The 25,200-nt window shown below is 39.2% G+C and overlaps 3 protein-coding genes and 1 long non-coding RNA gene across 20 annotated transcripts; 2 read left to right on the forward strand and 2 right to left on the reverse strand.

Annotated features, from left to right (window-relative positions):
* On the reverse strand, positions 1–23,635 carry LOC136244537 (uncharacterized). Of its 16 annotated transcripts, none has more exons than XR_010695393.1 (14): positions 21,587–21,667; positions 3,292–3,396; positions 3,041–3,088; positions 2,924–2,992; positions 2,812–2,869; positions 2,704–2,760; positions 1,982–2,055; positions 1,822–1,924; positions 1,703–1,771; positions 1,547–1,639; positions 1,389–1,497; positions 1,231–1,330; positions 1,098–1,186; positions 1–66 (listed from the first exon to the last, which is right to left on the reverse strand). XR_010695393.1 is itself a non-coding variant. In XM_066036118.1 (11 exons), the coding sequence occupies exons 1-4, from the start codon at positions 23,164–23,166 to the stop codon at positions 2,928–2,930; spliced, it is 396 nt and encodes a 131-aa protein (XP_065892190.1). In that variant the 5' UTR covers positions 23,167–23,273; the 3' UTR covers positions 1,388–1,497; positions 1,547–1,639; positions 1,703–1,771; positions 1,822–1,924; positions 1,982–2,055; positions 2,704–2,760; positions 2,812–2,869; positions 2,924–2,927. The 16 variants fall into 16 exon arrangements, 5 of the variants coding, with proteins under 5 accessions (XP_065892190.1, XP_065892191.1, XP_065892193.1 ...); XR_010695383.1 differs by lacking the exon at positions 21,587–21,667 and adding exons at positions 3,857–3,941; positions 3,996–4,289 and having other exon boundaries at positions 3,041–3,396; XR_010695392.1 differs by lacking the exon at positions 21,587–21,667 and adding an exon at positions 4,023–4,288.
* Positions 4,295–13,852, forward strand: LOC136244542 (uncharacterized). The gene is made up of 3 exons (XR_010695407.1): positions 4,295–4,478; positions 4,528–4,565; positions 13,553–13,852. It is a non-coding gene; the product is annotated as an uncharacterized lncRNA (long non-coding RNA).
* On the forward strand, positions 5,135–13,518 carry LOC136244532 (jerky protein homolog-like). 2 transcript variants are annotated; one of them, XM_066036111.1, is made up of 2 exons: positions 5,135–9,850; positions 9,896–13,518. In XM_066036111.1, the coding sequence occupies exon 2, from the start codon at positions 12,352–12,354 to the stop codon at positions 13,252–13,254; it is 903 nt and encodes a 300-aa protein (XP_065892183.1). In that variant the 5' UTR covers positions 5,135–9,850; positions 9,896–12,351; the 3' UTR covers positions 13,255–13,518. The 2 variants fall into 2 exon arrangements, with proteins under 2 accessions (XP_065892183.1, XP_065892184.1); XM_066036112.1 differs by having other exon boundaries at positions 5,135–7,872; positions 9,743–13,518.
* LOC136244536 (uncharacterized) lies at positions 19,501–20,578 on the reverse strand. Its single transcript, XM_066036116.1, has 2 exons — positions 20,137–20,578; positions 19,501–20,081 (listed from the first exon to the last, which is right to left on the reverse strand). The coding sequence occupies exons 1-2, from the start codon at positions 20,138–20,140 to the stop codon at positions 19,672–19,674; spliced, it is 414 nt and encodes a 137-aa protein (XP_065892188.1). The 5' UTR covers positions 20,141–20,578; the 3' UTR covers positions 19,501–19,671.
* Positions 23,636–25,200: the final 1,565 nt, after the last annotated feature.

Raw genomic sequence — 25,200 nt, forward strand, 5'->3', positions numbered from 1 at the left:
CAGTCACCTTAAGTTCATTAATCCACCAGTCTGTAACAGAATTTCATAGCTGGGAACTTCAATTCTCTGTTGGAAACAAGTGATAGTAAATAGAAAATTTTGGCTTAGATAGCAAGGAGGGTGCACCATTAAGCTGATTAACAAACCAATCTGATATGGTAGTATCAAGAGTCCATAATGGACTCTTGGTACCGTATAGCGGGTTATTTTCGAAACAGAAATTTTCGCACAAGAAGCAAAATTTGAATTTCGAAGAGTACATATTTCGAAGTCCGGATGGATTTCAAATAAATGGAAATTCGTGTCACAAATTATGCAGATGCGTGAATGTTTGCCGAAAACTGACTTACTGATGGAATAATCCCCATTTCTGTGCACCGGAAAGAAGACTGAGGGAGTCTCGGGTGGAATGAATTCACTGGCACGATTACGCTCGATCATAGCTAGCTATCCTACTAGAGCAGACGCTTGACGACCCATTCTGGATCACCTGTTTTCTGGTTATTGGTACAGAAATGATACAGTTGACCCATTATCATCAGCAATACTGAGCTAAAACTCGAGGAATACACGAACGAATCGCCGAAAGTTGGACGGTTGCTTTCACTTGTGGGAATTTATTTTCGAAAAGCAATAGGACGTGGGAATTTATTTTCGAAGAGAAGGGCCTCTTTGAAATATCCGAAAATAAAAACCTTTCGAAAATTACCAGCTATACGGTAGTATATATAGGCCCTTTCTCTAACAATTTGTTCTTCGGATTATAAAGTGACAGTGTGGTAGTTTAATCAATTGTTGACATCACATAAACGGGAATGCCACTTTGAGTAAACTGCAAATTTTGAATGGGGAAATTTGCACGGAGAACTGCCAATCTGTGAAATTAAATTTTGTGGATCCTCCCCCCTCCCTTGTAAAACCCTGCTCTATAGCAATGGCATGCACACATTAGCACTGACAATTAGGTGTCATGAGAACAGGTACAGCTATGTCATACTAGATATACAAATGTAAAAGTCACATACATGTTGTATGTTATCACACTTAATGAAAATTGTCAAATGACTGCCACACAGTTACACATTACAAGAACATACCCCACAGTCAGACGATGCACTTTTTGCAAATAAGCAAAAATACACAACAGCAATCTATTTGTACTGGAACCAGTACTTTCTAATGATGCCTATAGAGGTATTGATGATGGTGTACTAATACAAATACTCTTACTATCCACTTGAGGATCTTATCTGGTGAGTGTTCTCATAGATAATATATGTATACAACTAAGACTTGTGAAGTGTGTTTCTTGAATGTCAGTAGATTAGTCCTGTGATGACAGACAGTTAAATGGACATGACTGGTTACATACTGTAGCACGTGCTCACTTGTACATGCCACCGGTTGCCATGGCGTCATTAGTTTTCTTCACTGATGAAGTAGGAACTCTTTAAGATGGTAACATCACAATTGTAGTTTGTGTGATGATGCTCCTTTCTGTAACCATGGCAACAATAATAGTTGTGTGAATGTGGTCGGTGCTCACCTGTCCTACAGCAGCTTTGATCATGTGGGTGCACACTTTGTTATAGTCAATAAATGCTTCCCTTATCCGCTTGACAACACAGCCATTCTGAGGCTGGAGAAGTACATGGCCCTCACAACACATACCAAGATGGTAACAACACATCACCACACCTACCTTTATAGTCCGTGCTACCACTCCCACTGGGCTCTGTAGTAACGCTTCAATTATGCTTATTTGGTAGGCCTGTTACGATGGCAGAAATGTGATACAGTAGTATGCTTTGTCATGCAAACCTTGTGTTGTAACAGCTATCACTATGGCAACATGTCACATAAATCAGGGTAGCTACACTTTGTGCTGGACTAGTTGAGGTGTCCACAGTAATGTTAACCTTGCCTAACAACGGAGTGGCACAATAGATTATGTGAAAAAAAATCACACAACTTATCATACCAGTGTCTCTGAAGTTGTCATCATGGTGATAGTGCCATACAATTCATCTCATTATGAAATACCACAGTCAACACCTGTGACAAGATCACATGACCTCACAAGATAATACACAAGTAACGGTTCCCACATATCACCTTTATTTTGTACCATGCGATTTGTCACAGCAGTTGCAACAGTATCGATATGCTGCACAAAACGATTTGCTAGACAATGGCTTTGTTGGCTTATAGTATAGTTGAAAACACCCACAAAAAAATTCTTTTATCATAGCCTTCCCAAATAGCACTACTAACAAACCAACTGCTGCCACAATAAACATATCATAGGAGTGGTCATTAATACAGTACATGAGTTTTCATGTCCCAACAACGGACCAAGTTAGACACCAATTGGGACCTATATACTTGACACGGTCACTACTGTATATTGAGGTGGTCTTATAAATGAGGTCATGAAGTACATCTCAGTTGTGTTTGGGACCTATATACTTGACAAGGTCACTATATTGAAGTGGTCTTACAACTCTTGGCCTAGTGACTCATATGACCGTAATTGTCATAGCGGGTTCACTCATTATATTACAGCCACACAACACCCAAAACACTACAGCAGAACCCCTCTATATACAAGATATGTGTGAGAATAATTATACTTTATAGTTTACACCAGCACAAAGGAAGAGAAGTTCCACTGTATCACACAGAAATGATAAGATCACGCACCTCTCTTTGCTGTCTAATTCAAGTCATAATCTGTTGTACCTGACTAGCTCTCTCTTCCTAACAACCAATCAGAATAGCTCGAAGTTTAAAGACGTCAATGCTAATTACCATTTTCTTTTGAGCTTTCTTCCAGTTATTGTAGCAGATTGATCTTGTCTTCTAGTTCCTGTTATGATGTCATATAAGCTCATGCGATGTCACATGACAACGGAGTACACACCTTTTTATCTGTGTCCCCTTGTGTGATGACCACTTTTACTGCTGTCCGTTGTTTGTGCACCTCTCCCTCCTCACGTACAGTGTAGCAATAAGTTACAATAACAGATTATATACTCACTGGCTTCTAACTTGCTACTTCTAGTTGTTCCTTCAGTGACACATTCCCCTGTACAACAACAACAACAAAGACAACTTCACACCGCTACAAGTATCAAGAAATGTTCCGGGAGCAACAATGTTTTTGAGATTAGCAAGTTGCCTTGCAACATTGTAGAAAACCACTAAACACTATCTCTGTCTCACATGACTATCATCAGTCTAGCCCCACCCTCTTACACTGCAAGGTTAAGCTCGGATATTTGGTGATACCTGTCTCGTTCCTTAGCTCCTCTTTCAACTGTGTCATCAGATTCCTGCCTTGAAGCAGGTCTTTGCCAGTGTCTCCTGAGTCATCTGCTCTATACCAGTGCATCCCTGTGACAATTTGAAACAATGAGCAATATCAACACACATTGTGTCATCAAATATGCCAACCACATAACAATTATTCAAATATGTGATTAGCAGCACCATTTCTAACATACAGTAATACAAGCATAGACATGCCCGGGGTTATGATGCATGACCAATCTCCTTTAGTAAACATAAAGCTTCACCACAGCAGCACTATAGTATTGGATTACAATAGAATGATGGTATATGTTATAGCTCCCAACGGAACTGCCTTCTAGAACACCTACTACTGAAACTAGTACTGCATGTGCACACTAAAGGATTAGAAAATGGCAAGCCATATAGATTATATATTCCCTAGGTGGGGAATACATAATCTATGCCTGAAGAATGTGACTTCCGTAAAACAAACAAAAATAATGTGAAAATTTTCTAACTCAGAAGTGGGCCCACAAAAATGAGTGCTTCCCTGCCAATTCACCTGAGTAAATGATGCAAACTTAGCTGTGCCGGGTATTTGTGGGGTCACCAAGCTGAGCTGAACTGGACACTGAATGACTGACATACTGGCATATCAAATGAAGATAGCTACTCATGTAGTCTCAGGAAATCCAACTAACCAACAATTGCAGTTTACACTATCATACCATATAGATATACCGCTCAGTGTTCACTATTTCTTGTTCTTATAGCCTTCATTTCCTCCACTCCCAGCAAGTTTAGCCCATGGCGAATCTGTTTCAGTCATCTCGTGTGTTGTGAGATGGCAAAGGAAATCTTCCACCTAGTAAGACTAGCTGCCTGTATAATTCGCTCCTTGAGGCTTCGCTACATCACTTGAGAAAAAGAACCCCGAGGAACCCAGCTGGGTTGATTCGAGGGTTTTGTCCCCGAGATTCATCAACCCCCTGAGTAATGTGACTTTACGTAAAACAAACAAAAACGGTAAGTTCACCAAACGAGAAAAATTTTCCAAGACAGAAGTGGGCCCAAAAAATAAATTGGCTCCTGCCAGGCGTTTGTTTGCCGCGGTTGCGTGGTGCCCGGGTGCCTTGCAACCCCAACACCGGCTAGGTCCGCTTGCTCAGTGCAGGATAACAAGTGTAAGTTTAGTTTACTGGCGTGTGTGAGGTGTTTAAAAATATATTTCAGGGTAATGACGGAGTGTAAAGAAGATGAAAGAACCGGAGGTAAATATTGTGTGTGAAGTTATATTGACCCTTTGCGGGTGAGCTGCTGCCATAGCAGCATCCGCCATTTTGAAGTACAACCCGTTGGTAGCGTAGGAGAGAGCGTAGGTCAACCTTTGCCGTAGAGTGCAGAAGAAAGCAGCTCTACTTCCTGATACTGTTTTACTCTTATAGAAACCGACGTAGTCTCGCGTAGCAAGACCCACTCTTCGCGCGGCGCTTATCGATTGATAATCATAAGCGCCTAGCTGCGAGAGGGTCTGGTATAGTTCGAATAGTGAAGTTGTTCTGACACCCTGAGCTTTTTCAGGATGATAATGAAACACCTGGTTAACTTTCATCACGCCACGTCATATTGCAGGTTGTTAGCAAATTCCTTTCTCTATTGACAGTAAGCCACTAGTCCAATATGACGTGAAGTGATGAAAGTTAACCAGGTGTTTCATTATCACCCTGAAAAAGCTCAGGGTGTCAGAAAAACTTCACTATTCGAACTATACTAGACCCTCTCGCAGCTAGGCGCTTTTAATTATCAATTGATAAGCACTGCGCGAAGAGTTGGTCTGGCTACGCGAGATTAGAAACCGATGCTATCAGGGTTGTGAGAACGGTTTGTACTCCAAGATGGCGGATTTTGCTATGGCAGCAGCTCACCTCTAAAGAGTCTATGCCGTACGCAATGAAATGAGAAAAAAATTGACGAATCACACTTCAGCTAGTATGTATGTATTCTAGTATCTATATGTCGAGAGGCTAATACAGCACGAGGCAAAGCCTAGTGATGTATTTGCCTCAAGACACCCCTCCCCCGAATACTTTATTTTTCATACACACAAGTGTAGGCAGTACTTTAAGTGTTATATTGTACTTCTTGGTTGTCTGGCCCAGAGCGATTTTCTCTAGTACTCAAACCGCTGCGATTTTCGGTGATCAGGATATCAATCAGTGTTTAAATAATCTATTTTTAGTCATAGAATGAACTAATAGGATTAGTTTGGCTAGTTTTAGCGATTTACAATGTCACACACGTGATCAATCATGCTGTCTTAGTGGAGTCGTGTTTAAAAAGCTTCATGATCAGGTGTTGTGTGGTATATGTAATAGTTGTAACATGAGAATGAGGGCTTTGCCTGATATGCTACCCGAGGGCAGAGTGCATACATATCAGGCGAAGTCCGAATTCCCCTTGTTACAGCTAATATGTAACACTTATCAGGCTGATAGCCTGTACAGGGCGATCAATCACCCAATCTAATAGGAGTGCAGCCACTGGATATATTATATATGCATACCTAAAATTTTCGATTATTGGTCAATGGCTAGTACATTCTGGTTACGTTTGGTGGCAATGAATTGGCGTATCCTAGAGATATCATAGAGAATTTTGGTTACACGAGTTTAATGTTTTAATCAGTGCTATTGAATCGTTTATGGAAAAGTACGGAGTTCACTAAAGACCTAGATAGGTAAGCTTGCTTGTAGAGTGAATACTCCAAGCAGAGTGCGAGCTTCATGATGGGGTGTGTCCGTATTCGAAAATGTGGAAACAATTGGTGAATAAGCTATAGCACTAATTCTCACTTTAGCCCAACATTTTTCAACTCATAGGATGGTAAGGATAACAAAACCCTCTCCGTCTGAGTGGTTTTCATGGTAAAATCCAACCTTAATCAATTGCTCCAAGGATATCTTGAAGGATATTGTCTACCAGCAAGTTGATCGCTAGTTAGCTATTGCTATATTCCCTGCACTGCCTGCAGCATTACTACACATCAGGGTAAGGAGTAAGTAAAAAAAGGTCAGCCCAGTAGTCCAGTCCAGTGTTCCATCCAGTAATCCAGTCCACTGTATAATAACGCCCTAAGACAGACACCATTGGGAAAATGAAAAGTGTCCTTTATATTGAGGTATCCTTATTTAATGGGTTTTAAAATAATCCATACAGGAGACTAGACCAAATGGTGGAGCAAGATGGGTTATGTATGGTACCGTGTGAACCAGATATGTTTAATAGCAACAGAAGTGATGTTATTGAGCATGGGTTACCTATGGTGTGTAGCCTCTACCATCCAGAAAATCAGGCACCACAAAAGTTTTATGCATGCTCCCATAAAGTCTTGTCTGGATTACTCCATATTTGATTAGTTGTCAAGATGGTTGGCTATGCAGATTATGTAGTTTATCCTATAGTGTAGTTTATTCGTTTAACCAAAGGTTAAAAGGGTTGATTAACTTAGAGAAATATCTCTATCATACCTCTCACACACCTCCGGCGTGATTCTCACGATTTGAGGTGCAATCTCATGCTCACACGCCCAAGGTATTGAATCTTACGCCTACAAGCAATGTAGCATAAGTTCCACAAGAAACGTTCAGTATTAGAATCAAAAATGTCTGTAAAACTTTGGATAGTTATGTAGTTGTAAATAGTTTGTGTCACGTGATCATTCTCACATGATTCCTGGTATTCAAACGAGGAAATGGCATTGGATCAGATGTGTGTGGGATAATAATATATGGATCAGAGCACTGGATTAAAACATGGCTGGGGACAGCAGAGTGAGATGTAAAATAAAAGAGTAAAAGAAGATTTCAACTGCCTGGTACCTACAAGTGTTATTTAGTTGTACTGTGCCATGTGTCACAAAATGATCTCGTGGTGCCATGGATACACTGCAAGGCAATAATAGAGAACAAGCCACTAAGTGTGGCGAACAATAAAAAAGATAGTGACATTCCAGTGCCTTCAAAGGATAAAAGTGCACTACCAGAATACCAGAATTCAATGGATACGTCAGTGTGCTCAACTAATTCTAGTGTTTGGCATAGCAGATGGTGGTAGAATGTATTACAATTAATAGCAACTAAGCCTGCATAGACAGGTGGATAGATAGAAAGCATAGGTGTACATTATACGTTTTCAGTCTAAGGGCACATTTTATGTATGTTGTGCTTGTTCTCTCCATCAGGTTGCACAGGATGGATGGCAGTTTGTTGATCTCACTCCTGGCAAAGGCTACAGGTTGAGAGCTCTGCTCTATGGTAATGGTGGTTTACTGATTGCTATGGGTGCAAATATGCATGCTATGCATTAGACCAATTTAGCTCCTGTGGTAAGATAATGTTGATCAGAAATGAGGGAAAGCAACTAGTAGCAGCAACATTCAGTCAGGACGACTACGATAGTCACGGAGTCCGCAGCCCCATCTGGCTATACAGCAACATGCAACTGGTAACCAAACTGAGGAGCTGAACAGAACCCCCTATTTGCAAGTCGCTAACTCATCAACAGTAACCATAATCTCAAGTAAGGATTACAGCTAGCTAGTAAGATTAGTTTTACACTATATAGGCTACACTGACGTGTGGGTAGTTGTGAGTGTAGCTGCATATTCACGGACTGAGTGGCAGCCGCCATATGTCCAATACCAGAGTGTGGCTTTCGGAGACCAAGCATGCAAGTTGGCACTGGCTTAGTGGAGCTGTTGGGCACCCGCCGTAGAGTTTGTGGGAACTAAAAGGCTCGCTCTTAGAATGGGCAACATTCTGGCACGAAGCCAAATCACTTGCCAGCAACACTGATTTTCTATTGAAAAAAAATTCACCTGTTATTTCAAGTTCCTTTACACAGTGCACCGAGTGCAGTATCTGGGTTGGTATACAGTCCTTTAGAAGTGAGCTTTGCGATAGCAGTGGCTACCCTCTATTAACTACAAGCACCCTGTCTAAAAGGGAAAAAAACTGATTCAAGGAGTAGGTAACAACCTGAACATTGTGTAGGTTAACCCCTGAAATTGCTGTTTTGGAAAAATGAATAGTCTATGGCCCAAAGTTTTGTATATGTTGAAATACAAAAGTTGACTGAAAGATGCAACGAAATTGTAACACTTCTATGGATTGACATGTTTTGAAATTGAGGAGTTTTATGGAGATAGCTATAGCTGTACAATCCTGAAGGTCGAGATATGGGCAGTCATTTTTCTATGTGATACTTAATAGAAGAGTTACCTACTTCATTGGGATTAATTGAATAAACTATATAGTGGTTACTATAGAATAAAAGTGGTTACTAATTGTATTTTTATCTACTATTGCATTGGAGGGAAGGTATTGAAAACTGCCATTTAGAACGTGCTTGTGCTTTAGTTGAATCCAACTCCTGGTGCTGGTAAATTAGCACACCAGGAAGAGACCTCCCTGTGGTATTGCAGGAGTTGATGTGATGGTAGGCTACATAGTGGTACAGCTCTCGTACAGACAGGTTGATCTGTTGTCAATCCCTAGTGGTGCAAGGAGGTGCTCTCTTCGTCAAATACAGAGTGCATCTGCAGCGCAGAAGGTTATTCTCTTGGTACAAGCACCTTGTAGCATGGTAGGTGTGTTTCCTACCTTGCACAATGGTAAATGTGTAGTGATGTGCGATACACATCGATATATCAGAACATCGCAATACTCTGGCTGTTCGTGACATCGATATCATGCTTGTGTATTGATATTTTATTGCACAATCACAGAAATGTGAAGGTCTGGTTTTGTGCAAGTTAACAGTGTAGCTTGGTTGTTTACCAGTTCCTAGACTCTTTAAGCTAGTTATATAACAGTGCAGAGGGCTAATAGCTGGTATTAAACCATGAAAAATTATCGGCCACCTATGAATTTATATATGAACTGGCTGCTTACCACTTTCCTGAACTCTTTTAAAGCTTGTCATGTAACAGTGCAGTGGGGAATAGCTGGTACTTAGTAGGGATGCCACGATATCAATAGTCGTGACATACTACATGTCGTGACATAAAGCTCCATGATATGATATGACATAGGCTTCTTTATGTCGTGACACAATTATCTCCTAATAATTCACACTTCCATTCCTTTTGATCAAATTTGGTGCAATAAATATGAGCACAATTGACAAATAAGTATGAGCAATGTTGATGTTGATATCATAGTTAATATTGCTGATGGTTAAGTTGATGACTTAGCTATGAAAATTTATTAGCAACCCATGCATTTAATCGCATTTTTAGAAAAATGTACCATATCACACATCATATCGTATCATTGAATACACAGCTGTTAGATACAGATACGCTCTGTCAGGCCTATCGCACATCGCTATAAATGTGCCCCATAAAAAAATAAAGCTAGCCCACTAATTAAAGAATGAAGTATTGTAGGGGTGTATCCTAGTGCCAGACGTACATGAGGTAGAAGCCGTCAGCTGTTGATAAAAAGTAGTGGAAAACACAAAGAAATGAGACCAGTTCCCACAAACCTAAACAAAGGTAAATATAAATTGTATACTGGACACTCAGTGTAATTACTTACAGATGTTAGCAATAAGAAGAAACTCCTAGAACTGAGACTAAGTCTGTAATTCCTACCCTATAGAAAAGAAAATGAACAAAAACACAATCAGGCGTAATGCACTTACATGCAGCTGTTAGTAATTAGAAGATGAGGTTGAACAACTCTGTGAATAAAGAATAAACTGTCCACATATGGTCGCTACCAGATTCTGTAAAGGAAGCAGCTGCCATTGAAGGAAACTAACACTGCAGATGTCGTACACTGACAACCTGGAGAACTAAGAGGTCCGACAAGAAACTACCTCTGAAAAGTTATATAATATACAAAATCATAAGAGCAGACCATGCATACTCTTTCCATTGATGGCTAATGAACTGTGTCCACTCATAATCAGCCGTAAGCTGAGATAACAGGTTATAAAATAGGTAATATGTACACAGCAACACCAAAGTTGAATCATTTGTACACCACTGTCATACAATACACAACTATTTAATACAGCTAAACCTATCGTACAAGCTATCATTTTAGTCTAATTATTTTATGTACTTATCTAGAACTGTTTTTGATCACTGCCATCGTAGGAATTGTCCACACGCCGCCACTTCACCACCACAGCCAGCAGGGATGTATAGTTGTGGTCAATAACTATCGTCGTGTGGAGTTTGGCTCTTTGGACGATGACGCCAATCATGCACACTCTCTTCGCGAGATACACCGTCATGATCAGTCACATCAAGAGTTCATAATATTAATATTATGAACTCTTGCTCACATTGATTATTGAGTACAACCTCGGGTACAATAGCGACAAAGATGGCGGCTTAATTGCATCTGATATGCATGCGCACACATATATTAAGGTTACTTTTAAATGCGTGGGCGGAACAAATTACAAAACCTGCTTTTAACCAAGCAGGGATAAATAATTTCAACAGCTGTGTTGTGTTAGCAATACAACTAATTGTGCTTGTTTGTTTTTACTACAGAACAACGACTGTTCTTGGGTGTGTGGTCTACAATAGAGCGATGTTTTATAAAAACGCGCCGCCAAAAACCAGACTAACAGATTACTGAATCCTTATAATTTCAACACAAGTGGCTAAACAATTTAAATATCTAGGTCCTGTGGGAGCGATTTTTTAAGTTACTGGTTGTATAGACGTTTTATTGAACTTTTAGTAGTTTTTTCGAGTGAAACAAGCTCTTTGAAGGCATGTATCTGAGTCACTGGGAAGAAACACGCCAAAAACGCTTCCACAGGACCTAATAAATTTAATATACAATATCACTATGCCCCAGAAAAGCCAATAGAGCCTACAGCTTTTGCTGTATTTAGCGGCGGAAAAACATGGTAGTGACAGCTGGAGCTGAGCGATGTATGGGCTGGCTTACTTGTGTTACTACAACAAATTGTAGTGTTCCACCTGCCTCAAACTACACTGTAGCTACATAAAAACATTAAATATGAAGGGCTTCATCTTCATTTAAAACTTTTCACGCTGCTAGACTGGTTTTATGGGCTTCTCAAAAAGTATCGATAGGCATTCAAAATTTTGAACGATTGCCCGTGACTATACCGTAACCTTAAGTACCTTGTACTAATGTGTTGCAGTACTTACACAAACTGAAGCCATATGTGTTATAGTTATTATATACAGTAGACCCTCTCTTATCCGGCCCTCGATTATCCGTAACCTCGATTATCCGAAATCGGTTTTGCAAAAAAAAAAATCACGTGCAATTGTTTTCAAAACATGGCGACGGTAAAACGCAAACAGAAGGTGCTAACTGTCGATGAAAAACTGAAGATTTTAGAGTTGCTCGACAATAATTATTCCTTAGCAGCAATTGCAACAAAATATGACATCGGTAAGAGTACCGTGAGCGATATTAAAAGGGATCGCCAGAAACTTCTAGATTTCAAGAAGGAAACGCTAGATATGGGAATGCATCACCAACCCAAGATGATGAAACTAGGAACTAGTGCGATACTGGACAAGGCTGTGTATTTGTGGTTTAAACAAAAGCGGATGGACGGGATACCAGTGATGGGGCCCATATTGTGTGAGAAAGCCGTTCAATTAAGTAAGAAGCTGTTTGGAGACAACTACAAATTCGTTGCTAGTGAAGGAGATTTTGTAATAGACATGGAATACGAAATATATCAAGCCAAGGTGAAAAGTTGTCTGCTAATTATGATGCAGCTGTGGACTTTGTGCCGTCGTTCCGTGAATTTGTCAGAGCGAGGAACTTTCCTTTAGATAACATCTTTAACTGTGATGAAACGGGACTTTATTTTCGTTTGTTGCCTGAGAAAACACTTGCTGCTTCGTTAGAAAAGTCAGTTGATGGGCAGAAGAAGGCCAAAGATCGAATAACCCTGAATGTTTGCTCTAATGCTTCAGGCACTGTCAAACTGCCCATTCATTTTATTGGAAAAGCTAAAAAGCCCAGGTGCTTTAAAGGCATTAACATGGATCTTTTGCCTGTTGTCTACTCAGCACAAAAGAACGCATGGATGGAGTCTAGTTTGTTCCACGAATGGTTTCATAATTATTTCATTCCGTACGTCCAAGAGAAACTAGGCAAAGACTGTGAAGCTGTGCTGCTTCTAGATAATTGTTCTGCCCATCCTGATGCAGATGAGTTGGTTAGTGAAAATGGAAAAATCATGGCTAAATTTCTGCCACCCAATGTTACGTCACTTATTCAACCTATGGATCAGGGTGTTTTGATTGGTTTGAAACGTATTTACAAGAAGAAGCTGCTGAGTAGAATGCTATTAGCAGATGAAGATGGTAGGTCTATCATAGACTTTTTAAAGTCTGTCAACATGAAGGTGGTGGTAGATCTCATTAAGGAGGCATGGGATGAGGTTAAGGCTGAAACACTGAGGAAATCATGGGAGAAAATCATACCAATAGACAACGAAGATGAAGTCATCCAAATGATAGAATTTGATGAACCTGCTGCAGATGTATTGATGATGGTGAGAATGTTAAATGAAGTCCAGAATGAAGAAAACCAACTTGAAGAAGAGGATGTGCTTGACTGGTTAGAGCAAGATAGAAATGATCAGGGTTACAGGGTCTACACTGATGATGAAATCTGTGAAGTCGTTCAGCTAGAAAATTCAGAAACTGGTGAAGATGATGTTGACCAAAGTGATGATGATGTTGATAGCAGTGAAGGGTGCACTATTTCTCATGGAGCTGCTGCAGATATGTTTGAAAAGTGTTTAAAATGGCTGGAATTTCAACCAGAGGCAAACATGTATAATTTGACGACAATGTGTGAGCTAAGATCCCTTGCTATTAAAAAACGGTTTGCTTCAATGAAACAATGTACACTATCTAATTTTTTCCATGCGAAGTAACAGTGTACATGTACAACGTAACATTTTATTTCAATACAAGTACTGTAATTCAAATAAAGTGTACATGTGCATGTAAATATGTCATCCTAATGTCTCTTCAGTTATCCGAACGATTTCAATTATCCGAACACTTTATCAAATGGAAATATACACAGGGGGTCGGATAAGAGAGGGTCTACTGTACTAGGTATGTATAGGCAGTGTTATAGGCTGGTGAGTATAGTACCAGACTATTTTAAGATTATTTGTGTAGTTTAGGCCATTGGATATACCATATTATATGCCTCTTTTTTCACAGTGTTTCACATCAGACCAATTACCAATAGCAAATCAAAACAGATCATCACTTTGTGAAATAACTGAAGTGCTATGCTTGCATTGACATGCAACCTGGCTTGATTTTGACTGGTAGCTATGTAACATTTATACACTATGTGTGTTGATAAGTTTGATATGTTGTCTCTCGCAGCAATTTTGTGCCAAACTCTACAGTTGAGAATATGTACATTGTAGAATGTCTATAAACTGTCAGTACTGAATAAGTCATCACTATCCTTGTAAACAAACATCAGATTGTGGGCTTGCCCCTTCAATGCTATGCATTCATCTAGTATCTATGGTTCTGGTTCTTAGCAGGAGCTTATGAGCGCCGAAGGCATGAAGGAGCGTAACACTCAGGTTATAGTGGTGTTCTATCTTTTATGAAATGCCTTTGCAGCCACATGTCTTTATATGGAGGATGTTAATTAGCTGGGTTGTCACTGTTGTGTTAACAGTGGTCATGGGTTAATAGGCAGCCATAAATAGTGCTCATTATCACCGTTACCGCCTGGGATATATGCAGCAATAGATAACATGCATTTTTTTATTACTACCTGAGCTATATATCTAATCCAAAACAGCCAAGCTGTAAAAAAAGAGTGCGGCCCTCAAAAAGGCTATAGTGAAAAAAGATGTGAAATCCAAGGTAGCGGCCAAGAAATGGCTGTGATGGTAGGTTAATGGCAAAAATTTTAATTACGACAATTCAGGTGAATTTGTGTTGCCTCCTCCATTAGGATTCGGCACCAAATTCACCTGAATTGTCGTAATTAAACTTTTTGCCATTAAGCTACCATCACAGCCATTTCTTGGCCGCCACCTTGGATTTCACATCTTTTTTCACGATAGCCTTTTTGAGGGCCGCACTCTTTTTTTACAGCTTGGCTGTTTTGGAGTAGATTTCACTTCTTTTTGTATTTGTATACCCTTCTAACTTTTTTTTTTTTTCCTGCAGGAATTGTGGAACAAAGGAAGAAATGTTGTGTACAGTTTTTTGTCTGATTAAAAATATTTGTATATTTAACAATAAAAGATAATCATATACTGTAGGTAATAAGGTGACTTCTAATACATAACTGAACTGTAGCTGAAACTCCCATTGTTTGTAGCTGAACTCTTTTCAGAGTGACTTGTTTCTAGCTGAACTCTTTTCAGAGTGACTTGTTTCTAGCTGAACTCTTTTCAGAGTGACTTGTTTCTAGCTGAACTCTCTACATGGTGATTTGTTTCCAACACATTTCTACAGGGTGATTTATTTGTAGCTGATCCCTATAAGGTAACTTGTATCTAGCTGATATCTCTACAGGGTGATTTGTTTGTAGCTGAACTTTCTACAGGATAGTTTCTTTGTAGCTGAACTCTCTGCAAGGTAATTTCTTCTAGCTGATCTCTCTACAATATAACTTCTTCTAGCTGATCTCTCTACTGGGTGACTCGTGTCCTATTGTACACTCTACAAGGTGATTTATTTGTAGCTGAATACTCTACATGGTGATTTTTTGTAGCCAAACTCTCTACAGGATGATTTGTTTGTAGCTGAACTCTCTACAGGATGGTTTCTTTGTAGCTGATGTCGCTCTAAGTGACTTCTTTCTAGCTGATCTCTCTACAGGATGGTTTCTTTGTAGCTGAACTCTCTACAGGGTGATTTTTTTCTAGCTGAATTCTCTAGGGTGATCACTTCACATCTACAAGGTGGCTTCTTCTATCTGATCTCTCTACAGTGTGATTTGTTTGTAGCTGAACTCTCTACAAGGTGACGTTTTCTAACTGAGTTCTCTCTTATTTCTAGCTGATCTCTCTACAGAGTAACTTGTTAGTCTAGCTGAAGTCTTTACATGGTAGATTTTGGTTGTTAAACTCTCTGAATGAAGACTTGTTTGTAGCAGAACTTCTACAGAGTAAATTGTTTGTAGCTGAACTCTTTATAGGATGCATGACTTGTTTATAGCTGAACTCTCTTCAGTGTGACTTGTAATGTTCTGAATCACTACAACAATATATTTGTAGCTGAACTCTCTATAGGATGACTTTCTTCTTGTTGAACTGTCTATAATATTAACTGTTTGCAGCTCAACTCCCTACAGAATAACTTGTAATGTATTAGAATAGTAAATAAATTAGCTGAATGCTCTATTAGGGTGACTGTTCTATTAGAGTATCTCGATCTCGCATTTGCCACAAGGAGTTGGTTTTCGAATCATAACTCTAATCCGATTCTTCTGTACTACTGCAAGGACTTTCTATGAAGATTATTCCAGCTATTCGCCGATTTTCAGCTCATTGCTCTAAGCGGTTTGCCTAGTAGGCGTAAAAACTAATACTTTTTATTCATAAAAATCGATCGCGTAATTGTGACACAGGTTGGGTTTTGTGTCATATCTCCATGGTCTTTATCTCGATTCCTTTCAAACCACCAAAAGGCACTCCTATGATGGTTACTCCATCTACATAGCAATTTTCAACTCATTCCATGAAGCGGTTTACCCTGTAGGCGTGACAACAAATCGATCTTGTTTTACGCGAATAATCGGTCATAACTCCCGAACAAAACGAAGAAGAAAAAGCGAAACTTTGGCAGCTTGTATCTCGGAAATGGCTGGAGTGATTTCCTTTAAATTTGGTATGTAGACTCCCCTGGCTGGCGGGCAACTGTGTAGCAAATTTGGTTCCAATCGGATAAGGGATCACCGAGATACAAAAGTGTGAAAATGACGTTTTCTTTCTTCCTGTCAATATACCCACGGTGTGGTGCGCCGGCTTCTTGGGCTGCACGACACACTATCGTGTGTCTTGATATATATCCAACAGCTCGTGCAGTTAATGTGTTACTTGTTGAAAGCAATTAGTACATAAGTGCTGAGTTGAGCTAGCAATCTCATTGGAAAGAATGTCTAAACAACTTAGAAAACAAGAAGTGGAATTTATCTGTAAGCATTTACAAAAGGCAGACCTGGAAATATTGGATGCATTTGTAGTGAAAGAAGCTGAAAGGGTTGAATATCACTTGGTTTGCTATCTGACCAGGCAAGAATTATGGAAGTATTTGAAGAGCAACAAACTTAACAGCATTTTAAAATTTTATCTTGTCACATTTTGTGATTTATTTATCAAGCATAGCTCTGGTGGAGAGCGGTTTAGTCGCCTACTTGCATCCTGGTATCAAAAGACAGGTACATTAGCATGTGAGAGCTTACAAACGTCTGAAACTAAAAGCTATGGCTGACTGCCATCTCTTAATTCAATGGTGAGATCTCATCACTGGATAGAAGTGCTATGCTTTCTGCTATAGCATCAGCTTCATACACTTTCTTTCAACAACAAGTAAAATAAACTGCATGTATGAAACATGTCTTGTATCTTCAGTATATAGACCACTTAACTTCAATCCACTTGGAGAACCAACCAACTAAACGCTGTCAGTACTGATGATTCCCCAGTAGCTAATGATGATGCCTCACTCTACCGCTTGTTTGGGTTTGCTCTGCATGCTGGAATGCAATTCAGAAAAAAGGCTGCTTATGGTAGACTCCAGTCATGCTTTCTTCCAATAAAAAGAAGATACTTGGATGAACTAAATGTTCTGAAACATTTAGTAGAAACAGATAAGTCTGTTCTCCCTGCGGTAATCAAATTTCAGTAAAATGGCATTCCTCACCATGCATTACTTCCCTTTATGCAAAAGTGTTCTAGGGAAATTAAAGCCCTTTTAAATTGTAAGCAACTAAAATTGCAAGGGAGGACTGTTGTCATCCATACTAAGAAAGAAGTGCTAACTAACCAAGATTTGATTGCAGATTTAGAGGCAATCATCACATTTCGCATCACTTCAGTTGATTCTTCTACTATATTATACATATATAGGGACATGGTAAGGAGAGTCATTCACACAATGGCAAATAGTCTGCTATCAAGTCAGGCATGCTTGAAAGTGTCTCAAAGAACGAAGGAGTCGATGCTGAAATGAGTCTTTAAGACAAACTTAAGGCTTATGCTATTAACAGACAATCACACATACAGTTGTAATATATTATTATCATGCTGTAAATATGGTGTATTATATAAATGTAGCACAATTAAAAACTTCTATATGGTGTACACTTCAATGGATGTTTTCGAATGTAAAGAGGAACATTTCTATAGTCACCCTGATGGCGCCTAAGCTTTCCATGGACACTACCTCTGGTGATAACAGCACTTCATGCTGTGGCAAAGTTAACAGAAGAAAGATGACCAGAGGTAGCATGTTTGATTTGACTGTACAAAGTCTCCACTGCACTGCCGTTCAGTCGAACAGGATATATTCTGTAACCTGAATGAGCTGATAGAAAGTCAGTACTTAAACCATTGAAACCATAATACATCAGCTTCATCAAGTCCCATGTCTGCCATGACAAAAATTGTTTCTTGCTTTGCTCAGTGATTTTATACCCTATTAGAATAGAAATAATCCATGATCAATAATACATACAGAATACCTTCTGACAACTTTTTACCAAGCCAAGTATTGAAATATTCAAAGCCTTCTTTCATGTTCATTAAGGGTGCTCTGTACAGTTCCACATATGGCTTCCCGTAAATTATGTTTTCTGCTATAACTTATGAACGGATTAAACCATTCTGCTAAACTCATTTTATTTGCAGTAAGCTACCACTACTGCACAGTTTAGTCCAAATCCCTTATCTTAACTCACTGTAGAGGGCGAGTTATAATTATTCGCTTCAAACTAGAACTAGTCCCACAGTTTGCCCTAGAGACTTGATTCTTTACAGATACATTATTGAAAACTGTACAAGCAAACGTGCGTTTCTATTTTTGTTCTCTGGCTTCTCAGTCATCAGATACTCTTCTTCCGCTTTTGTGCTGGCACTAATCAGTCTTCTTTACCTACACGCCATTCCTCGCCAGAAGGAGCTATCAAAAAACGACAAGCACTCTTTTTATGCATAAATACCATGGTTGCCCATCTGAAATTTTCGTGCCTATCGGGTCTAAAATGATGAACTAGTTCTAATTTTAGTATCAAGGTGTAGAAGCTGAGGCGCCTGCAGCTGTTCTGTGGCCACAGTTATTGTTTCTTAATTGCGTAACTGGAAGATAATCGGTCAATTACGGATCGCTATATTCATAAGACCACGACGAAGAAGATACAACACTTACTTCGCTTCCTTCATGTATATCGCTCTTCTTTCTTCGTTTGTGGCAGGTTATTTCATCATAAAAGACATTTTCTCGTTGGGCACGCATTAAACAAGCCATGGACTAATTAGATAATCACTAGTGATCATGGGAATCCATTAGTAAACCCCAGCTGTGCTAACCTCAGAAGCCATACGCAGAACTGTACAGAGCACCCTTAACACAGGACAAGATATGGGGTCTTTAATAAACACCTTTTTACCTAAAATACCTCTCTCAAAAAGCTTATGACAGACTTTCAGGTATGAAACTGTTTGCATTGTTGGGGGTCTGGTTTGTTGATCTGAAGTATCAAGTCCAGTAGTAAAAGGTTTGGTGAAATGTGCTTTTACTTCATGAGGATTAGTAAGGGATGGTTTACAGTGGAAAGGGCCTTTGGCCCCAATTAAAGTCTTTATCGTTGTTAAATTGGATGATGCGCCATCACAGACAGAAGCATAAACTTTAAATCCATGCAGTGGCGGATCCAGGATGGGGCATTTGGGGCAAATGCCCCCCCCCCCCCCCTTCAAGAAATTGCATACAAGATCGAGATACTCTAATAGAGCAGTCAATTACTCTAATAAAGCAGTCACAATGTTCATGAGGCAGTGTAGCTTACCTATGAAGCTACAAATAGGATTTTAACAGACGTGATATAGTTGGTAAGGATAACTAGCTATTATTGTCGTGACCTTTTTTTTTTTTTTTTTTTTGGTCTTCAACTGGTTTTCAGCAAGTTTTTTTGGTCTTCAACTGGTTTTCAGAAAGGTGCCCCCCCTCTTTCCAAACTCTGGATCCGCCCCTGCCATGGGAATGAAATTTCCTTAGTACATCCATTGCACATGGCAACATTTCTTTTGCTTTGAATAGTCCACTGCTGGTGTAATATGGACCAACAATATCACACTCAGTAGTCAAATCCCTCCATAATGTCTGCAAAATATAGTCTGTTTTTTAGTGTCATTGTCGTCCACATCTAGTTTCAAGTACAGGTCACTTAGTGTCACCATCTCCTGTGCTGTCATTGTATGTCCTACTATTGTGTCATTACGGCTATTCCAATGTAACTTAGCAGCTACTTTCACCTCATCAAAGACTAGTACACCTTTGCACAATGGAGGTGTAAACTGATTAGTTGAAGTATATGCTTGCACTCTAGCATCATACTTTGCACGCTCATCTGCTAGTTTTGATTCAGCTTCACCAGCTGCCTCCACATTGCTGTTAATATATGTCTTGAGGGTTCTAGCACAAGGTAACTGTATAAGGTTGAAGCTAGATAAGGCCTCGTAAGCTGCTGGGCTTCTTGTGTATATTGCTATGGCTGTACAAACAACATTATTACAAACACACCCTATATAGCAAGTATATACACTTACCCATCCTTATTGTAATTAGACTCCACCTGTTTCCCTCTTTACCAGATACTAAATTGCAACAAAAAGTAAATAAAAAAAACTTGACTGAAATACAAAGGAGGTTGGTCACATGTCACCTGGAATGCCTGGTTGTGTAATCAAATGTCATAGGGTTATGAGTGTGATCAACCTCCTCTAACTGAAAAATGTCCCAACATTTTTCTCTTGATCTTTTTGAAATGACAGTTGCTCTTCTACATCTTGTCTCCATGTTTCCTTCAGTAATTCTCCCTTGCCACGCTTTTCTGCTTCTGATAATAATGTATAAAGATCCTCTTTTGATTTGTGGCATATCTCAGATGTCAGCTTTATGAGTTCCTCATGGGTAGCTTTGTTAACGTTTACATCATACCCTGCAAGCCTTATAACCTGCACAGCATATTATTATTATCATTATACACTTATCAAGGGCGGATCCAGAGTTTGGAAAGAGGGGGGGCACCTTGCTGAAAAAAGTTGAAGAGCAAAAAAAAAATAAATAAATAAAAAAAAAGGTCCCAACAATAATAACTAGTTATCCTTTACCAAATAAATTATATTCTATCACGTATGTTATGTAAAATAAAATCCTTATTTATAGCTTCATAGGTAAGCTACACTGCCTCATGAACATTGTGACTGCTTTATTAGAGTAATTGACTGCTCTATTAGAGTATCTCGATCTTGTATGCAATTTCTTGAGGGGGGGGGGGGGGGGGGGCATTTGCCCCAAATGCCCCATCCTGGATCCGCCATTGCTTATTACATAAGTAATTGGACTAACCTTTCTTTGCATAGATTTACGCTCTTTGCTAGCATTACCTCTACGTAATTTCAAGTTTTTAGGTGATAAGTACTTCATTGGACAATGCGAGGAAGGTTGGACCCGTGAGGCCTTTTGCACAGGAGTCAAAGATTGACATTTCTTTCCTTCCCTTCTAATATAGTACATTAACTTTGTGCAGAAGTACAGAAGAACCACATGGGGCAATCCTGGTGGTCTAACCTATGAAATGGAAACCCCCACTTTCTCATCTTCTTAGTATCAAAAGCCATCGCTGTGCTCAAATCAGATGGAAATCCTTTACACAGATAGTAACAAGAACCCCTCAAGGTATTGTTATCATATGGATGGTGAGGAGGTGAGATCAGTGCCTAATGCAAAGTATTTGGGAGTTATTCTGGATGAGCATTTAACATTTAACCCTTAAACGCGCAAAGGCCATTATAGTGGCCCTCACGCATGGCAGTAAACAAAGCGCTGTAACTTCCGAACCATTGTCCCTATGGCTACGCAACTGCCATCATTTAATTCGTGATGTAATAGCGAATGAAATGATATGTAGGGTTTTACCCTACACTGAAACACAGGGCCAAAACTCGCCATGAAACTAACTTTTTACGAAATGAACACGTAAAACTGTTTACATACCTTTGGAAAAAGACTCGTATCTCCTTCCCAGTTCATTCTATTGTTCTGCAATAAACGCCGATCGATTCGCCATTCAATTATGCCTCAGGCCATATATGGGTCACGTGACTCAGCCAATTACTAATATGGCTGCCACCGGAAGGAATACAAAATCGCGAAAAGTCAAGACGCTGTTCTTCATCGCTTCATAACAAGTGAGCGCCTGTTGTTACAGTGGTTATTTAAACTTCCCCTGATAGCCTATTGAATAAACTTTCTGTTTATATAAGGTGTTAGGCTAATTCAGTTTAGCAAACTCTCACCACTTTCAATATAAAACCAATTTTGGTAAAAACGCATTTTTCAAAACCTGCGTGCGCGTTTAAGGGTTAATGAACATATTAAGAAAATTGTTAATAAAGCAAACCAAGTTAGGGTTTTTTTACAAAGAAACATTAGTTCTTGCCCAGCTAGGGTGAAAGAAGCCTGTTATATATCTATGGTGAGACCAGTTGTTGAATATTCTAGTGTTGTGTGGTCACCTTTTACAAATAAAAACATAAACTTAGTTGAATCGGTGCAGCGTAGAGCCGCAAGATTTGTGACTGGTGATTATGGTTTTATGTCTAGTGTCACAGGGATGTTAAACTCACTTGGATGGACATCTTTGGAGTGTAGGCGAGAAATCTCACGGGTTATCATGCTTTTTAAAATATTACATAATGAAACATCCATTTCCAGTTACCACCTTCCTATGCCAATAACCACATGTACAAGAGGGCACTCTTACAGATTCAGACAGGTATCAGCCCACTTAAACATTTATTTGCACTCCTTTTTCCCTGCCACTATCAAAATATGGAACAGCCTCCCAGCTACTGCAATTGAAGCAACCAATGTAGATGACTTTCAGAAAAGGATTGTAGACTATTTTTGTATTAACCCAGCTATATAGTCTAAAATGTTGTACATTTTGTTTTCTTGCATGTATCTGTGCTTTATACTCCCTAATGGAGGTCTGCACAGTATTAATAATAAATAAAAGAACCAGGAAGTAATGAAGCAATTACTTTATCAAAGAACTCTTTATCTCCTGGTAATTGCCCATGTTGTACAGAAATAAAATTTACTTCAAAGCTAAAAGAGACATCGACTTCATTTTCGCAGGTTACAATCATCCTTGGGTTGTGACACGGAGATTGTGAAAGCGAATCTATATCAATCTTTCCATGAATTATAGCCCACTTCTTGTCAGCACTGGTGACCAGCTGCACAGTTAACTGAGGAAATGATGCTGCAATATTTGTGACAAATCCATCAAAAGCTGTTAATGAACAAAGTTCATGATATAGTAGTGTTAATGCATTGCTAATGTCTAATAATGAGCGATGAAACTTAATTGTGTGCAAGTTGAACAGCTCGTAAATTTCTATAACACTTAACTTAAATAACTTACAGCTGATAGCACCTGAAGTCTCATGTCCTGTTGTTGCTTGAGTTGTTGCTGTTCTTGTTGCTGATACGGTGTACTGATCTGCCAACCTGTGCCTAGGCATGTAATTCTTACATTTTGGGCTCCCTGTGAGCTTAAAATGATTCATCTGCTCACGGAGACATGGCGCTTCTTTGGCTGATGATTTGCTGGCCCATCATCACCAGGGAACAAACGTTTTCTACCAATGGCTTCCATACTACACGTGTGAAGTGCTGTTAACAAACTAAGATCGCTAATGCAAAGCAGCTGTTTTAATTGTATCGTTAGCAGCTGTGGCTGTTACATAACAAACCACTGACAGGTGGGTGAACATTACTGGTTTTCCCTATATGGATTTGAGGTTTAAAACATTAGCCAGATGTTGGAATCACTAGTATGACGCTCCTTCGCGCTTTTGGTGCTTATAAGCTCCTGGTGGTAACAGTGAGTACATTGTTGTCAATGGTTAATAATACTTGGTGTGGTGCTAGGCCTTTTGTGACTAAGCCAGTATATACATGATTTCACACCTACGCAACTTTTTTTACAAGAACAAATAAACATTCTACAAGAAAGCTTACCTATTTAGTTCTTTTAATAGGGAGTCCACTTAAAGTACAGTAAAAGCATATTAAACAGGCTTGAAACACTGACGGGCATTAAATAGAACTCTTATATTTCTGGAATTCTCTGTTTATGATAGCAAACATACCTACAACATTATAGTCTAACTCCCATAATGGAATTGGCGTAGGTGTGCTTATAAAAGGAATGGAGTAGTTCAAACTCTGTTGGTCTATGGGCTATTAGCCTGTATATGCTTTGTAGAGCATGCATAGCAAATCAATGATTGAAAGTGAGATTTGCAATGCTGAGGTCTATCTGCTAGCAGGTTTCTTCATGGTTTGTAAAGACCTCATTATCTGCCAAAGATCAAAGCATACTATACATAGCATTTTCTAAACTTTATCGTCTGCTTGTGTTTCCTGTAGGAATGCAAGGTTTATATCTATCACAGCAGATTCTACAATACAATCATTTAAAACATACCACAGCACTCTAGATCTGTTTACAATACATTTACAGTACAAACAGACATCCAAGCCAACCAGAGTCTAGCAAGCCAGGTGGAAGACAAATAAACAATACAAACATACTACTTGTGCAGCTGGCATGGCGAATTTCCTTCATGTTGGTGTTGGGCATGGCTGCCTTAATGTTTTGTAGTGTGCGTTATATGGAATAACACAGCTTTACAGTCACCAGCATGAAAATGAGTAAGCATTACACGTTTGTGCCTTCATTCAATAGGGTTAGTGCATGTCTGTGTAGGCCTAGTAGTTTTCACATACATTAATTCATTTGTTATTTAATGACATAATTTTGATCACGGTTCTTATTATCTTTAGTAGAGGTGTGTGATAATTTTTTATTATTGCGATAGTGTACTTCATTATCACGATTGTCACGATACTTGACCACACATGTAAATACTAATTACATACTGCAAATGTCTCTAATGAACAATCACATTACGCAGTTGTGCTTGCTTTATAGCTATATCTGGAAACCAGTATCATGACAAAAAAATTAAGTATTCATTAGAATAATACCTGGAATTGTAACATTTTCTCATTTCAGGTTGCCCACATGTAGTTTACGGAAGTATCCGGAAATTTCCTATTATCATGATAGTGCGATAATGAAAATTTTTGCAATAACAATAATGACTTTTCACGATAATCGATTATGAACAATTATTGCACAGCACTGATCTTTAGTACTTATCATATAGTACGATAGTACTGTATAGTAGGGGTTGGTAAGAAATCGTATGGTTTCGTGGATTTTCACACCTTAGAAAACAGTCTTGCAATAAGTTTTACCTGAAAAAAGCACCTGGAATGCATTAGTACTGTTACAATGATGCTGTACCTTGGGTAAACGAAGCGAAAGGTCTAATGTTTTGATGTACAGTGAGTTTTAAAAATTTCGAAATTCACCTACATTTCATCTGCCAGCCTGCCTGCTGTAAGACCCGGTAGCGCTAGGTGTATGGCTCCAGAAATTTCAGATAGTCAAGGTAATGATGGCAGATTCACAAATCTGTTGTTCCGATTACGCTCTGTCCACTGCACCATGCTGTTTGCTTTCATCATTC

This window comes from Dysidea avara, chromosome 14 (genome assembly GCF_963678975.1).
Source record: "Dysidea avara chromosome 14, odDysAvar1.4, whole genome shotgun sequence".
Lineage (NCBI taxonomy): Eukaryota > Metazoa > Porifera > Demospongiae > Dictyoceratida > Dysideidae > Dysidea > Dysidea avara.